Source organism: Arvicanthis niloticus, chromosome 9 (assembly GCF_011762505.2).
Source record: "Arvicanthis niloticus isolate mArvNil1 chromosome 9, mArvNil1.pat.X, whole genome shotgun sequence".
Taxonomy (NCBI): domain Eukaryota; kingdom Metazoa; phylum Chordata; class Mammalia; order Rodentia; family Muridae; genus Arvicanthis; species Arvicanthis niloticus.
In genome coordinates this window covers 46953813-46971348 of record NC_047666.1, presented here as the reverse complement: position 1 = coordinate 46971348, position 17536 = coordinate 46953813, and the positions used below count along the sequence as shown (strand labels likewise).

At 44.3% G+C, this 17536-nt stretch overlaps 1 protein-coding gene across 1 annotated transcript in view; it reads right to left on the bottom strand.

The window, feature by feature from the left end:
• Itpr1 (inositol 1,4,5-trisphosphate receptor type 1) overlaps positions 1–17536 on the bottom strand; it is a 320805-nt gene that overhangs the window by 126786 nt on the left and 176483 nt on the right. The window contains exons 34-39 of the mRNA XM_076940207.1: positions 16518–16643; positions 15206–15334; positions 10397–10517; positions 7428–7612; positions 4439–4587; positions 3412–3523 (exon numbers count right to left, since the gene is read on the bottom strand). Coding sequence (XP_076796322.1) covers positions 3412–3523; positions 4439–4587; positions 7428–7612; positions 10397–10517; positions 15206–15334; positions 16518–16643 — 822 coding nt within the window. The remainder of the gene's footprint in view (positions 1–3411; positions 3524–4438; positions 4588–7427; positions 7613–10396; positions 10518–15205; positions 15335–16517; positions 16644–17536) is intronic.

Here is a 17536-nt window from a genome sequence, read left to right as displayed (position 1 = left end):
TACCACAGTTTTCTAACAGCCTCTCAGGTGTTTCACTATAGTAACATCACTGTAATGCAACAATTGTGATTCATCCACTCCCTACCTTTAACACTTCCTGGATGAGCACATTTTGTAGACAGTGAGCTAAACACTCACTAATCACTATTCTGATATCTATTCAAAACCACAGGTCTCTGATGGTCCTGGGGCAACCAGAATTTATAAACTTACCTGCTACCTAATGAAGGCTTCTTTCAAATCAAGGCTTCTTTCAAATTGGCAAATCAGAACTGAGCTGAACCCTAGATATTCTGCAACATATAATGCTATTGTCTTTTATGTAGTAATCATATACCATAATGAAAACAATGTTAAGACCATGGGTAAACTTCAAAGCACGGAAGTGTAGTTAATCTGGATATTCATGTTGGTGAAAATCCAGGTAACTGGAGTCAGACTGTAGGTTTAGGTTCATGGGGCCTTGTTCTTAGCTGTATGATCCCAGACAAAATTAAGAACTTTTCTACATATTCACCTTTGAGCCTAAAAATAACAATGACATTTATCTCCGGGGCTAACTGGAGATAAGATAGGAGACTGTTACACAAGAGGTTAGTAAATGTTATGTCTGGTGACTGAAAAGTATAAGTCAGCTTTAGAGAGATGCTGGCACACTAGAATCTATTTGGTAACTGAGTCATTCTCCTTAGTGGTCTTTTCTCCCCTTTATGAAAGCAGATCCACATGAGCACGCCAACACCTATTTCAGAGTAGAATAATAAGGAACCGTTTTAAACTTCTGTCTCATCTGTGACCTTCATAGAGTTCTCAAGTTGAATGGGAAATCAGAGAGGAGAAAAAAATACACAAAGCCTCTTCAGCCACAGGGGATGCAGCTTAGAGAAAAGGATACAGAAATGGCCTGAACTGAAAGACGAGGCATGAGAGAGGCAGGAAAAGGAGTGTATCAGCATGTGCAAAACTGGGGTTCTAGTCTTGACCCCATGGAGATTCTCCACAGAACCTGGGCAGACAGTTCATCCCAACACAGGTGTTTCTGCTCATGGGGGAGGTAGGGGGGGCGAATTTAAAGAGGCAAAGCATGAGGCCTCGTCTAGATCTGATTCTGTGGCTATGAAGACTTAAGAAAGGGCAGGGAAGAAGGACAGTAGTAAATACCCTTAGGAAGGTGGTAGCCATGACAACATCCCATACAAGGGGCAACCAGCAGGAAAAGTGTGATGAAAGCCTGGGAGAGTCCTCAGCACATGGCCAGGGACAACTTTGTTGATAAAAACCCAAGGCAACTAATTTCCTTAAAAAGAGGTTACTGTAGTGCTTTGGCTGTGAGTTTTTCTACCCTTGAAAATATTGGCCTGCCTATGTGTTGTGCTTCTTCAGTACAGAAAGAACAGGTAGTAACTTGTTGAAGTATCATCAAAAAACCTTAGTAAGACAATGCCAGTGCCAGACAGAGGGAAGCAGAAACACTCATGATCCCTGCCCATGTCAAAGTTCCATTAATATAAATGGCTAAGTAGCATTTTCAAATTGCCAAAGCACCAAGGCCAGAAGTTTCAAGGATGAACTGCAGGTTCCTAGAGCATCTTCCTGGGTTCTGTGGTCTTCCCCACTCTAGGTTTCAATGTTCCCATTTTCCTGAAGTGGGGATGACAGTCCCAAGCAGTCTGGAAACAGACGTCAGTCTCTGGGCTTCAGTGTGTCTTCACCAGCTACGAAGGAAAGTGAACTGAGGCCCAAGAAACTCTCCTAACCTCTGGGCATTTACTCTTTTGTAGCATCTCCCTCTTCCACATATCAGTCTTTCTCTGCCCACACCACCCAGAGGATGCCCTTGGTGTCTCTCTTCCCATCCCTTCCCCTTTCTTTCAATTAAAACCTACCCAGGTGGCCATGTGTGTTATCTATAGGGGGGCAAGTCATCTCATTGCTTCTCACCTGGACTAAGGTGCTTTGCATCTACTATTTATATTTATAAGCTTCTGCATATCAAGTTTCATCCATGAAATCCTTAGTGACCAAGCCTTCAACTTTAAATTTACATACTATAAACTTTTAGAATGAAATTTATATATACTCTTGTTTGAAACAGGATTTCATGTATTCAAGGCTTGTCCTGGAACTCTATGCCGACAAAGATGACCTTGAACTTCGGGTCACCCTGCCTCTATTTCCCCAGTGCCAGGATTACAGGCATGCACCAAGATGCACATGCATCTAGTATCATACAGTGCAGGGTATCAAACCCTGCTTTGTGTATGCCAGGAAAGCATCTTACCAAAAGGGATATAGCCTCAGCTGGAGTAATATTTAAAAGGCTAGTGATCTGGAGACCGCAGAGGGCTATAGTACAGTAACAACTACACTTTTCTGGTTTTTATTCTTTCTCTTTCTTCCTTTGACATATGTTTTCTCTGTGTATTGCTAGTTGTCCCGGAACTCACTCTGTAGACCAGACTGGCCTCAAACTCAAGAGATCTGTCTGCCTGTGCCTCCCGAGGGCTGAGATGGGCCACCACTCCAACTTGGTTTTTTTTTTTTTTTTTTTTTTTTTTCTTATCCGAGGAGCTTCATTTGTTAGGTAAGCTACTAGAGAAAGACCTTGCATAGGGTGAAGGGTGAGATTTCAGCAGTCTGTTATGCTTATAATAATTTGGTTATCACCCTCTATTCTGACAGGGAGAGATGTGGTTTAATTACCAAGGCTTCTTCCCAGAGGTGAACAGTGTGTTACTCGGTATTCTGAAAGGACAATGATATCAGGAACCAGTGGTAAAAGTGGCTAGCAGTTAGTGGGCGTTATTAACTACCCAGTGAAGGTTGGTGGTGTTGAGACTTATGTTGGAGAATGAGCACCAGGACTGCTCTTGCCTTACTGTGCCCGTGTGGGACACATGCCAAATGCCTGCTTTCTCCATCTACCAAGAAGTACCAGGTCACGGGAATTGTCCATTTCACAATCTCAATCAGAAGTGGTGACATGCTTGCTTGTCTTCCTTCCAGTTAGAACTAGAGGGAGTTTCTTGAGGTGCTGGAAGGATTGTGAAATACCCATCCATCAGAAAGAGGTAAGCCAGCCCACAGGTGTGTTGAGTTGGAACACAAATTCACGGATCCGGACTGACACACAAGACGCTATGCCTCACTGGGAAGTTCACCAGGGAAGATCTTAGAACTACTTCCTTGACATTAGGTTATGTGGGGAGGTGTCTATGAGAGACAACAAATAATTTTTATATTTGACTTGCAGGGAGACAGTCATATGATTCAACTACCATTTGGAACAGGAGAAACAGCTTTAAAAAAAAATATTTAAACTGCCAGCCAGTAACCAAGGGGTTTCCAAGCACTCTCAAACCTTAAGTTTAATATGCGGCATAATTTGAACATGAATATAAAATGCAATACCTTTTCTCCATAGCCTCTATCTTTGGTCATCATTTCCCTGAGGGTCTGTAAGACTTTAATACACAGTTTCTCTTCATTCTCCTCTAACAGCTGCTTGGTATGTTTGATTAGCCTGAATAAAAGAAAACAGGGCGACATCTTGAAACCATCCTCTAGCTAAAGACATGTCACAAGAAACCTGGTCTAACAAGTCAGTTAAAGAGTAAACATTTAAGAAGGGTTCCTACTTTAAGTACACTTCAACACATCCACACACTTTAAGAGCCAGTCAGCAGCCGTGTCTCACAGGCGACACCTGCTGGTTGGGGACAGATTACCAGGCTGACAAGGCAGGAGCTGGACAGGTACAATGGGAGATTATACCCAGTGGAGAAAGCAGACAGAGCCCTACCCATAAGTGTGGCTGTTTATCCACTGAGGATTGCTGCTAAAATATGCCAGTAGGATGTTTTTGAAAACCCCATGAGGATGATAGCTGGGGAAACACTTTCTGAATCCATAGTCTCACCTTCAGAGGAGCTTCTAGGGCAGAACCCACCTTCAAGCTAGACAAACAACTCAGCTCAGTGAAAAATCAAATTGTTTTTTTGTTTTGTTTTGTTTTGGTCAAGAGACTGCTGACTTTTAGTTATGACCCATATGGCATAAACTAAGAATCTAAAACCATGTTAGGCAATGACAGTGAGATCACTGCAGGTCCAAGACGCTTGAGGGCCTGGAGCGTCATGACATTTTTGTTTGTTTGTTTGTTTGTTTGTTTGTACCACACATGGTAGGTGTTTGCTTCCACGTTGTTGAGTGGAGAAAAAAAAATACCAACCAGGCATTCGATTCAGATGGAGGGAAGGTGTCAGTAAATGGGATCGAATATGCAAGCTTGTTTTGGGATGGTCAGAACAGGACTCTAGTATCTGCCTTGAACCCACAAAGTTAGAAACTGGCCAAAGGCTCCTCCTCAGGAACAGGGGCTTGGCCTGGTCAGCAGGGGTTCCTGGCTACTGAGCACCCCAGAAGGGAGGCTGCTTACTTGCAGATGAAACCTCCACTCTCACACTTCCTCCTGGCATCCGTGTTCTCAGGGAAAAGCAGTTCTGGTCTGTGTAGAACATCCACGAGCACAGACAACTCAGCCTGGACCAGGGGCCTGAGTCGGTCCTCCAGGGCAGACACGATGTCCTGGAATGAGAGTATGCCTTGGTCAGCAGCTCAGCCGGAAGCTGACTGGAGTGGGGTGAGACGCTATCTATCTCTGCCTAAGCATGTGGTACAGGCTAGGCTATGTTAGTGCAGCTTCAGTATTGTCTCCCATTACTTTCAGTTATTAGATACTGTCCAATGATTACCGGAAGCATTGCCTCCCAATCCAGAGAACAAAGGACAAACACATCAACCTGTTCTCCACCTCTTCATCTGAGACAGTTTATGCTATCAATGGCCATTCTACATATTCATAAACACAGCACACAAAAACAAGTTTAACAGTGTCAAAAGATGTCGGCAGTATGAGCATAGAGCAGTCAAGCAATAGTATGGATTCTAGGACATGGTTTCAAGGACAATATCCATTAACTAAAAAGTACATACCAAATCCCACTAACACATCGCCACTGGCTTTCTCTGGGTGGTGGGATTACAGGGGATTCTAATATTCCACTACATAGTTGCCAGTGCTGTCTGATTCTTAGCAATGAGCACAGTTTACAGAATAATCATATAAACATGAGAACACAAATGAATGAACATGCTGTATCAACATGCTAAATACATGTACCCTGATAGCATGACGGTCTTCAAATGCAAAACACACAGCTGCAGGAAAGGAAAACAGAGAGAAGTTGAAAGAGCCACCAACCCAACACAACAAACACCATCCAAAGGCAAATGATAGGAAACAGACGAGGAACCATCTTCAAAAGATGCTGCAGCCTCTCAAGGCTTGTAGTCTGTCCCAGGGCTCGCTGACTCAGAGTTTACCTAGCAGCCAAGACTGGAGAGCACAGAACAATGGGATGTGTATGGGAAGAAACACCTCATTTAAATTTTTTTTCTTTTTTACCTCTTGGGGGTGTTAAGAAAAAAAAAACCCTGAAAGGTCTTATATATAGAAACTAAATTAAAATCACATAAAGATAGTCATGGCTTATGTTTAAGAGACTCTGCATAATGGTGGTAACAGGGCAATAATGGTTAGGACACCTAGAGATGCAGAATTCGGTCATTTCTCTTGGTGGGGGAAGGGGTTCCCAACAAGGTCATAAAAAGCAGGATGCAGATTCCCTACTTCGTATGACTTTCATGGGAGTGAAGAGGAAGGTCTCACTAGCTTTCCTAAGAGTATGCCTTTGTTGACCACTCTTCTTCCTCTCCTCTGCCCCCTTTCTCTTCACTCTTTACTGGTCCTGACTCCAAGACAACTGAAAGCATTTGGGGGGGCGGGGGAGGGAGGGTAGAAGCAATCCCTTAACATTCATTAACGTACTGCACGAAGCTGGGCATCTTTTGAGAAGTCTGAATTTTTCATTGAAATTTGTTTGCATTGTATTTTTAAATGTATGACATTCAGCATTCAGAGAGCGACAGTCAAAGCAACAGCAACTGAGAGAGGGGGGGGAGGGAGAGGGAGAGAGAGGAGAGAGGAGAGAGGACAGAGGAGAGAGAGAAACAAAGATGGCAAAGCAATGAGTTGGGGAAGGCGACAATGTTGAGAGTGTTTAGATGAGGATTAACTATAAGGTGGTTAGTTGCCAAGATACTGTCCTTATTACAACTTTTGCTGCACAAGGACATCAAATGATGACAGGGACCTTGGATAATACATAACTGCAAAAGCAGGGTCTTTTAAAGCACTGACAAGCCCTGGTAGCAAGTATGACCTACCTATGCATTCTATTTCATTTCCCAGAAAATACCTAAGCCCAAGAAGGCAAGATGCCGATACGTTTGCAGATAACTGACGTGAACTGGGTTGTCAAGAAAATACTGTCTGTTCATGGAGCATCAAGTCTGTTATTCCTCAGCTCTCCCAAAGCACAGAAGGCGGGGAGGCCCTCCTTTAGCTAGACAGTTACATTTGCTTAGGAATGCTTTCTATCATAGAAAAGACTCCAATCCTTTACGTGACTCTGGAGCTCTGCTGGCCGCCTAGCTGCAAGGGCTGGAGCCAGGCACGTCATCTGTTCTTTACACAGGATGCTTCCTACTCTTTGGTTCTTAGACAGGCATCCCTCGTTCCCTACTCTAACCCCTGTCCAGATTATTTTTCCTGTTGCCACTTTAGGTTTATATGTGTAATTAGCTGATTAATGGCCAGCCATGTCTCTTCCAAAACTTGAGGCTCTATGAAAGGGGGAGAAAGGGGCTTCTCCACTACATCACCAGTGCCCAGAGCTGATAAATGAATCAGTAAATTTATTTGTCTTTATATAAATTATGGAGCCGCACAGTGACTCAGTTACTTTTCCTAGTGATAGTAAATTTTTATAATCACAGCAGTAACCTTAGGCATTGTAAGAGGAGCCCTTGAGTGCTTACTATGTGATACGCCAGGCACTGTTGAAGGGCCTGTGTTTCCCAATGACAGCCATTACTCTAGTTCACACATTGTTATAGCTCTGCACTGACATCCTTCCCACTGAACTGCGGTTTGAATTTCCCTCCTTAAGAAATTGCGTGCTCCTCTGAGGCTGCAGAACTGATGTCTGGTAACATCTTTAAAGCTAGGGTGATAAAAGACAAAACTGCTTTCAAGTGGTCCCTGGAAATGTTTACAGACTCAGCTGTCACAGTGAGGAGGCCTACGCCACACAGGGACATTCTATGTAGATTTCAGACAATACTTAGCATCAACTGTCTAAGCTGTGAGTGAGCCCCCCTTCCCGGAGCTTTTACCAAATGACTTGGTACTCCTGGACTCACAAACCTCTTCTGTGTAGCTGAGCTTGTATGTTTTGTGGCTTCAGAAAATACACTTGTGACAGTCAAGTTCAACGCCACTTCTTTCAGCCTCAAGACTTTACCTGTAATCTCTCGATGATATTTCGGTAGTCTCTGGAGGCTGCCAGTACAGAGTCTCTCCGAGCAGCGTTGCGGGCCGATAACCGCCAGTTCATGGCTGTTTTCTGCACGATGTTGTGGGACTTCAGGAAGAGGTTGTTGACCTGGCTGTCCAGGTCAACGGGAATGGCTATGGCCCGGCTCTTGGCTGCAAAAGAGACCGATGACTCATGAGTCTACAACATTCGGAGAAGCAGGATATAAGCCTCATCGCCCACTCGGCAGATTTTTCTACGCCTGTAATGGGCAAGCATGTATGGTCTGGTGAAGGGAGAGAGGGAACTCAACTTTTCGCAAATGTAAACTCCAGGGACACGTACCCACAGACACTGAGACGGTTCCAAATGTTAAGGCTTGGGGAAAACACAGTAACAGCTCAATGCCGGTTTGCTTTTTAAGTGAACGGCTTCTTATGAATGCCCACGAGTTTGTACATTTTAAGAATTATCCAGACAAACAAGTTGCTTGGCCAAGACACTGCTTTCCTAAAAATTACCAATTTTGTTGTTCTACATAACAGCCTACAGAAAGCGAACTTCTGCTGACCAAGACACAAAACAGCATCTGCACTGGAGGCTCTTCTTTCCCTTCCTAACGAAGGACAACTCCACGCTCCCCGTGAGGAACAGCACTGAAATCTAGCACAGGGCTGCTTGAGGATACGTGGCCAGTACTTGTTTGCAAAGACTGCTGAGGTCATGAGTAACAAGGAAAAACAGAGAAACTGCCCCAGACCAGACTGGGCACATGACAACTGAGTGTGTGACAGGAGTGGACGTGTGCCCAGTGCCAGAGAAGGACATTCATGGAGACACTGTGAAATCTGAATCTGGCCCAGAGTTTAGCTGGTGGTAATGTATCAGTCACCCTCCAGCTTTTGACAAATGTGCACTAGTAATGCAGATGCTGAGAGCAGAGGGGGAAAGGGAGGCTTACGAAGGAGCCTAGCGCATCTGCTTTATAGCTTCCCTATGAGCCTGAAGTACTAAGGTGAACACTTCTTGTTTCTGTGGGGAATTCTCCCCACACCAAAGGAAGCATTTTCTAGCTTCCCTGCTGCTTCAAAACACCGGAAACAAAGGGAGTGTTCTCTCCTGCCTGTATCTAACCTCGAAGAGCTGGAGTGTTCTCAAGGACGTGCTAGAGAGCAACCGTTTTTATCTTAACGGGACATATAAGGCACAGGCAAAGAATCAGTAGGTAGCCAGTAATTTCCTAACAGTTTCTTAAGTGGGAATAAGCAGTTTGTTAAAGGGACCCCTGGGAGAAAAGAATAATATAAAAACAAAGTAGGGCACGTGGCTCCTACTCATCTGTTAGAAAGTCCGAACCTTGGCTGACCTATGTAGAACTGAAGGGGTCACACAGGATTTCAGGGACGGTTTGATGCAGGAGGAGGCCATTGCCAAGAGGCACAGGACTGGGTCTGGGAAGTAATTAGGCTGGCTCTTTTCATGATGTCACACAAGCATCAGCTCTCTCCTCTGTTTCCTCGCAGTTTCTGGACTGACGCCTCATGTAGACAAGGCGAGTTCTCTACCTCTGAGCTGGCTTCTAGCTTTCTCCATGTTGTCACTCCTGCTGAACTGAGCCTTGTAGCTTCTCTGACCAAATGTTGAATTCCCATGAAGCCAATGGCTTCCTCAAATCTGAACCAACTAAGTTGTGGGGCAAGGACTTACTCAGACATTTTGCCCTGAACGGCATGTTACATCTCTACAAATTATGTCAAATCTGAAGAAAGCCGAGTCATCTAGGCATTCTTTCAGCCTAATCTCTTACAACACGCACACACATCTGCACACGTACACAGGCACACACATGGAATACCTGTCAGACGAGAGTGTAAGAGAACAGAAATCGGGGAGAGCCTAAGAAAACCAAGGCAAGGGGTCCTCACAAATATATTCTATCCTTCCCCAACGTTATAACGTGGAATATAGGTTCATCTTCTGCTCACTATGGAAACTTTCTTTCCAATAAATCCCATCCTTTCCCAAGGAACACACTTTCTGATGTGCTTGCTGCTTGCCAGGATCTGGGGCTCTAGTTCAGTCACCAGACTTCTCATCTGAGGTAGGAAGCTTATTCCTTTGAAGAGAACCCATGGAAGGTGTGGAGGGGGAAGGGTCAGAAGATGGTTTTTAAGGAGATGGAGAAGTAAAAGAGGAAAAGTGTTCAGCAGAGGGAGAAGGCCAGACAAAGGCTGGATAATGGGCATTCACAGGATAATAATAATTTACAGAGACTTTCCAACTATTTCAAACCAATTAGAAGAAAGAAATCTGAAGTTTCTGTGGCAACAGGAAGCCAATTCCCCCTGACAATGTTGTACCCCAAAACATGTACAATGGTAGTACCACTTAAACTTTTTCTGGAAGAGTCACGGTGTAGTGCAGGCTAGAGTGCTTGGCTAATATGGAGTAGGCCCGGGTTTAATACCTTGCACTGCAGAAAGCGAGGGTGAGGAAGGATAAACAAGTGCCGTTTAGAATGGCCTTTGAGATGAGAGTCTTGGGGGTTGGGGAGCAAAAGAAGTAGCCACTGCATAGGGAGATGCAAGCAAGGCACCACTTTCGGGAAAGGGTGCTCCTGAGGATCTTAAAGGGTGCTTAACAGGAAGAAAATGTCCATGTAGCAGAATGCATCTGCTGGAGTAAACAAACTCACGCTGTGAATGAGGGACTTCCCAGGGCCTTCAATGTCTTGGTGTATTGTCATTTACCAGGAACTGTCTGACTTTGAACTATGGAATCTTATTTTTCAAGGACTTACACTTTCTTACTGTGCCGGCTTGGCAAAGACAGAGGCTGAGGAGTCAAGAACTCGGCTCTGGGTCTGGCTCTGCAGCTTCCTCAGGAGAGCTGAGGCTCAGTAAACAGCAGGCAACGCATTTGCATCCCGTTACATCCAGGCTGACTGGGTGCCTTACCTACATCAGAGAGTACACGGATACAGCTCTCCACGGAGGCCTTTTGGCTCGGCATCAACCAGTTGCAGTGGTAAACTCGGAACACGCCTTGCAGGAGTTGCACAAAGACAGGTTGGCGAGTCTGTAAGAAAGAGAGGAGGTGAAGAAGACTGTGAGGACACTGATGGCCTGATGAGAAACAGATGCTGTCTTGAACCCTCCACATCTTAGTGGGAGGATTCCAGAAGGATCAGGGGCTGGATTCCATATGTCTGCTTTGGTGTAGATGGTGATTAAGAGCCATGTATTAAAGGCCTGGTCTTCAGAAAGGTACCACCGGAACGAGGTGGGACCTAGGAAGACGTCCTTCAGACGTCAAACTTCAGACTTGATAGGGGGTGGGGCTTTGGCCTCCTCTTTGCTACTGTTGCTCTGTTTTTAGGATTGGTTGACCATGTCTGCCCCATCAGACACTCCTGCCGTGACATGCTGCCTCATCTCAAAGCTCTGGGGCAAAATCGATCCTCTTTTGTTTGTAACTTAATTAGTCTGGGTTTTTCCATCATATTGACAGAGCTGATGAATGCTGAATGCGGGGCCTAAATGGTGAGGGGAAACTCAGGAGCATTTTAAAGCAATAAAATATCATTATCACCAACTTCACGTGATTTATTTTGTACGCATTTTAAACTTGATATTATCTAATGAATTCTGATCACCAGAATCAGCAGGGGAATCAAACTCCCCAAAGCAGCAATGCCACCCAACTATGAACTAGATGAATTACTGAGGTCAGTGACTTCACCTTGGTGTTGAGTGTCACCCGGAATGTGAGGTGGGTCAGAGTCACTTAGCCCAAACTCTCCTTGAAGCACCATGTCCAAGAATAGAATTGGGAAGAGCTGTGAACTCATAGTTCTGCTGCTGCAGTGTCCCAACAGCTGCACTGCAGGTGCATGGCACCACCCGCAGCTAGCATCTGCATGTCCAATACTTCATTACAGGTGCATGGCACCACCCGCAGCTAGCATCTGCATGTCCAATACTTCATTACAGGTGCATAGCACCACTCGCAGCTAGCATCTGCATGTCCAATACTTTGTTTGCTTATTTAATTCACTTATTGTTTAATTGTATACATTCATGAGTGCCATGGGGAGTCAGCTCTGTCCTTCTAGCATGTGAGTTCTAGGGATCAAACATAGGCATATTACTCATGCTAGCAAGTGCCTTTGACCCATTGAGCCATTTCACTGGCCCTAGAAACTATATTTTTAATCCACAAAAGTGGAATGCCAAGTGGATGTCAGCAAGAATGCTACCTCCATCCTTATTTATGACAGTGTCTTTGATGCTACAAAGACAACCCAGTTGTAATGAGCGGTGTCTATAAATATTCATTTAGCTCAGAGCCCTGGCACAAGTCATTTGTCTTCTATGAGAAGACCACTCTTAGGCCTCATGAGAAGGACTGTTTGCACTCCCTTTCAAGTAAGAACATGCATACATCTACTGAATTAGATACTGGCTTTCTGAGTGCTTTTTAAAGTGGGGATTTCTCATCTCTACTCAGGTGACATTTTTCTTTGTAGACCTGCCAGGCAAAGGTGTATGGTGAGCTGCACCACAGTTATCTGTTTGGGGCAGATAGCTTATTTGGCTTCACTAAGTCTAGTGGAACGGAGTAAAGAAAGAGGTGGTGAGAATTCTAAAGGGATTTCTGTGGTGAGAGGAAACCAACAAAAGTGGTAGAGGAGGAAGAGAGTCCATTTTAAGAAAATGAAACAGAGAAATAGAAGATTCAGTTTCTTCTGCAAATGTGGTTCGTGTGTCTTCCCTTTGTTGGGTGTATAATACAAGCCGGATATGCCATGCATGATCTCATTTGAGCCTGGATAATAATGACGTGACACGGAAGTTACCTTTGTGTTATAGTGAAAGACAAAGGCTAGGGAAGGATAAAATTATCCAAAAGTGCTAAGAGAGGCCAGCACACTGACTCAGCCTGTTTTCCCCATTCAGTTCAGCTGGGGCTGGAATCTTCCGGAAGAACATCCTGCCCTGCACTCCCAACCATCCAGCAGTAAGCCACATTACTCATAGAGGCCAAGGGTACAAAAGAGCCAGAGGAATTGGCCAAGAAATCTAGAATCAGTGCCTGAGTTTGGTGGCTTCTTCTTAGCTCTTGAGTTCATAAAGGGGCCAAACAGAAAGAGCCATTGGCCCCGAGTCCTTGCCCTGGCCAGGCCCTGTGCTAAGAGCTTTGGGAGTATCTCACTTAGCCTCAGTATGACCCTGTGAAGAGGGAAGGCATTATTGTAAGTGCGGAGCTTGGGATGAGACTCCTACAGTTTAACTCACAGAGAAGTGTTCCTCCGTTAGTCAAGTCACCTGAATCAGTGTTTATGAACCATCTGCTTCCTCCTATCTGATGCTCAGGCTTATAAAGATGATCAAATGAGTCACCAGTAGTGGCCTCCTAACTAAAAAATGTTACAGGCAACATGGTGATATCAGCTCACTTGACTTCTTGGCCAAAATGGCAGGGCTAGTCCTATAGTCTATTCATTGACTGGGTAATCAAGAGCAATTCAGGGACTGAAGGATACATGTAATTGAAGGACTTGTCCACAAGGGGTCACTGCTAGAAAGTGGTGGAACCTTTGGAAGGTAAGGCATTATGTATGGAAGGGACAGTGGGAAAATAGTTCCTCTTCAATCTTTCTTCTTTCCTTCCCTTCCTCCCTCTGCCCACCTTTCTCCCCATGCCTCCAGTTCAGTTCATTTTGTAGCTACATAGCGCATACATACATAAACATCCATCCTACACATAAGCCCATTCTCCCTTACCAGAATAGAGCTGAAGCAGATGCCACATTGTAATGTGAAGCAGTCCAGCAGCCCTGACAGCGTCTTCCTCTAGCCTCTTAGCTCCTCTCTTGAATCATTCATGTTCCCTCCAGGCCCCTTGAAGTCCCTTCACTGCCATATCTAAGTCTATTTTTAATCTTTAGCTATTTCCACCCTTCTGAGTCTCAGAACTCAAGTGTTAACTCAAAAAAAAAAAAAAAAAAAAAAAAAAAAAGTAGCTAGGTGCTAGTTATTAAGACCAGCATCAAAGGACCCAACAATGTCTGACACATTCGTCTTCTGCATTTGAATCACCTGCTGTGTGCTAGGCACTGTACTGAATGTTTCAAATAAGCATTGTATCTCATTCTCACAAAAAACACATCAAGTTGATATCATATCCTTGCTGGATGTACAAGAAAAGATCTAAGGCAGGTGTGGTGGCACCTGCTGGGAGGTCAAAGCAGGAGAATCAGGAACTCAAGGCAAGCCTTGGCAACATAGTGAGTCTGAAGCCACCACAGGCTACGTAAGACCCTATTTCAAAATAGAAAGAAGAAAAAGAGAAGGCAAGAAAAGAAAGGGGAAGAAGGGGAACAGGAAGTTCAGTGACCTCTCCATGCTAACAGAGCTCGGCTAGGACAGAATGGAGATTTGAATCCAATCAGTCTCACTCTAAAGCTTCCAAAATTCTCCGCTTCCTCCCTGGAATCCACATTTTCACGCTGATTCTTGGACATTTCCCTGGCAGCTCAAATGTGGTGCATCTAATGCAGGTTCGTTGTTTTCATCCCTCACATGTGAGGAGGAAGGGAGAAGGAACTGAGATACAGCTAAGGAGAAGACATGCCTTACAGAAGAAAAGCATGAGAGGCTACGCGGGAGTGTTAATCAGCAGCAAATGTTTCAGAATCAGCCACTTCTTCAGAATTAGACTTTGAGTCTAGATATTATGGATAACCTACACCTTAGGAGAGAGTCAGAATATCTGTCATTTGAAGATTTACTTCTCTGGTAATTCTTACTTATCAATTGGATAAATTTAGTCCACAGAAGAAAACAGTAGCAGCCAAGGTGAAAAGCCATAGTATAAACCCCATTTAAAGTTCTCTCTCTCTCTCTCTCTCTCTCTCTCTCTCTCTCTCTCTCTCTCTCTCTCTCTGTGTGTGTGTGTGTGTGTGTGTGTCTGACTGTCTGTCTGTCAACAGCACACTTGAGGAATTCAGAGGACAATCCTTAGGAATTGATTATCTCTTGCTACCCTGTAGATACAGGGATTGAACTCAGGTCGTCAGGCATGTGATGTGAGCAAGTGCCTCCGCCTGCTGATGGCTCAGCAGAGTTTATGGTTTTCAACACTGTTTCATTATCTGGCATCACCACAGTGACTGTCACCTTACAAGAGAAGCAGGTCTGGCCTCACTAATCATTGTGATTTCCTGGTTGGCACTTGGTGTAAAAGTACAAAAAGCTACACCTGACTGGTAAAGGGCTCTACTTCTCAAGTGTGGATCATCACTCTCATGTATACTTGGGTTCTCCATACACAGATTTATCAAGGACTCACAATATCTGAAAAATGATCAGGTCTGTGCAGAATTCATACAAAGTTTTCCTTGTCTTAACCCCTGAACAATATGGTAGACCCTCTATTCACACAATGGCTGTGTGGCATGACTCACTGTAAGTCTAGAGATGATTTAAAGTTTGTGGGAACATGTGGGTAGCTTCTATGCAACTATGACACCATTTAGTACGCAGGACTTAAGCATCCCTGGGTTTTGGTATGTGAGAACCAAGGCGGTCCAAGAGCCAATCCCTTTAGATACTGAGGGCAACTTCACTTCTGCTCCCATGGGCCCCTGACAGAGCCACCTTCCATTGTGACTTTGCAGAATGGCTCGTTTACAGCTCACTGCACATGCGTGGATACAGACTGCAGATGCCCACATGAAAACTCTGTCCCAGGAGGTTTCTCACCTGCAGAGTGGTACTCTGGTCTGAGAAGGGAGAGCTGAAGAAGGTGGTCACAATGCTCATCACGATTTCAGTGACGTACTTCTCCAGAATAGAGTCTGCATGCTTCCTGTCACTTGTGTTGTTACAGGCCTGGAAAACAGATGGAGGCTGGAAACTCCAGAATATCAACAAATGACATTCCCCACTGATCATCAATCACAAGACAAAGGTCGGCCACTATTTAACCCAGAAGGAATTTAATTAGAGCAAACAAACAAAGTCTGCAATGTGGAAAAAGAAGAAAACTCAGCTCAGGTAGCATGACATACAGAAGTATAAAATTGGTAAGAAACTGGCATGGCCATTCATCCAACATTTTGCCTGTACTCAGCAAGTCTGAAACCTTGAGGACTTGCAACTGGGACTAGAAGTAGAGAACCCAGCTTCCTTTAAAGGGAAACTGGCCCCAGATATGTTATCTGTCTACTCTCTGTCATCCACATAATGAGAAAAGTCAAATGCACCACAAGGCCCTATGCTCCTTAATTCAATTACAATTTTACTGAATCACACAGTTTGGAATAGGAGGCTATAGTTTGTAACTGACAACCACACAATTTCAGTGTGGAACACTGTGTAGGAGCGTGTAATAGATAACCACACAGGGCTCAACCACAGATTCTAACAGGTGACCTCACAGGGTTCAGTGTAGAACAGGAGACCACAGTGTCTAACGGATGACCGCACAGGGTTCAGTGTAGAACAGGAGACCACAGTGTCTAACGGATGACCGCACAGGGTTCAGTGTGGAAAAGGAGACCACAGTGTCTAACAGATGACCACACAGGGTTCAGTGTGGAACAGGAAGTCATGGTGTATGATAGGTGACCACACAGGTTTTGGAATGAGAGATGCCTTGGATTGTACCTGTCCACTATTTAATCTTTCTGCTTGGAATAAGATTCGCCCTTTCTAAAGTTGGACAATAAATTTTTAAACAAATTGAATAATTCTATACCTTGAGTTACAAAAATCACTTATATTACAACATGAAATAAGGAATTACTAAAAAGAAAGAATAACAAAAACCATCAAGTATGAACAGACCCTCCAATTCAGAACTGCTCATGAAAGAAAATTCACAACTGACTTTTACAGCATTTCAGAACAGGGATGACAGACAACCCCATCATACTCACATGCCCATGAACACATGCACACACACACACACACGCGCACACACACACACACGCACGCACACACACACACACACACACACACATGCACGTGCACACACAATGCACACGCATTCATGCACGCATGCCTGCCTCACCCTGCAGATGTCCACGAGGAAATTCTCAAACAATTTCCACATGTGATTGCTTGTGTAAATCTCCTTCATCTCCACCTCAGTATCCACATAGCAGTGATTCAGGAAGTTAATGTAGGCGATCTTAACCTGAAGGCAGAAAGCAGCTCTTGTGACAACCCAGCTGACACAAGGACCCCATGAGTTTCCACTTCCTCACCATGATACTCAGTGGACAGTGTTACTCTACTATCCCAGCTGGCTCTCATTTCTGAGGCCTTTTAATTTTCCAAATTCACAACCATAAAATTCAAAACCCCAAAGCATAAAACTTTAGAAAGAGACTATTTTTATGGTTTCAGGTTAAGGTTTGGTGAAAAGATTTTGACCAAATGAGAGGCTCGAGTTTGACTGCACTGTTTCTGTTTGCAAGAAGGCACCATTATTACATAGTCCAGGCAGGGAGATGTTTGCAATGAGTGATGCAGGGAAGGCTAGGAGATGTCCCACACAAAATGTGACTTTAAGTATCCATGGCAGCACCCTTTATAAGGGCGAACCAGTGGAAAGAACACACAACTGAGCCAGTGATGGCTGGAGAAACATAATATCGTATCTGGACATAAGGAAGTATTACTTGGCAATAATGAAGTAGCAATATGTGCAATGCTTGCACAAGCTGAAAGATACTACACTAAGTGCAATCATCCAGCCAGAACAAGGTATGCATGTGTGATAGTGTTTATACTGAATGAACAGGCAGAGGAAAAAAAAAAATCCATGATTATCTAGCCACAGGGAACTAGAAGGAAACTAGTCTGGGGTTGCTTCTGGAGTATAGATAATGATGATAGTGACTACAGAACTCTGTGGCTCCATCTACTGATCTGTCCAGTGAAATGAGAGAATTGTGAGCTATGTAAATAGAAAATAAACCGAGCACTAGATGTGCACACTGAGCCAACTGAAACAAAAGAGAGCTGACTATATCGAGTGTTGACATGGCTGTGGTACGATGAGAGCTCCAGAGGGAGGAGAGCTGC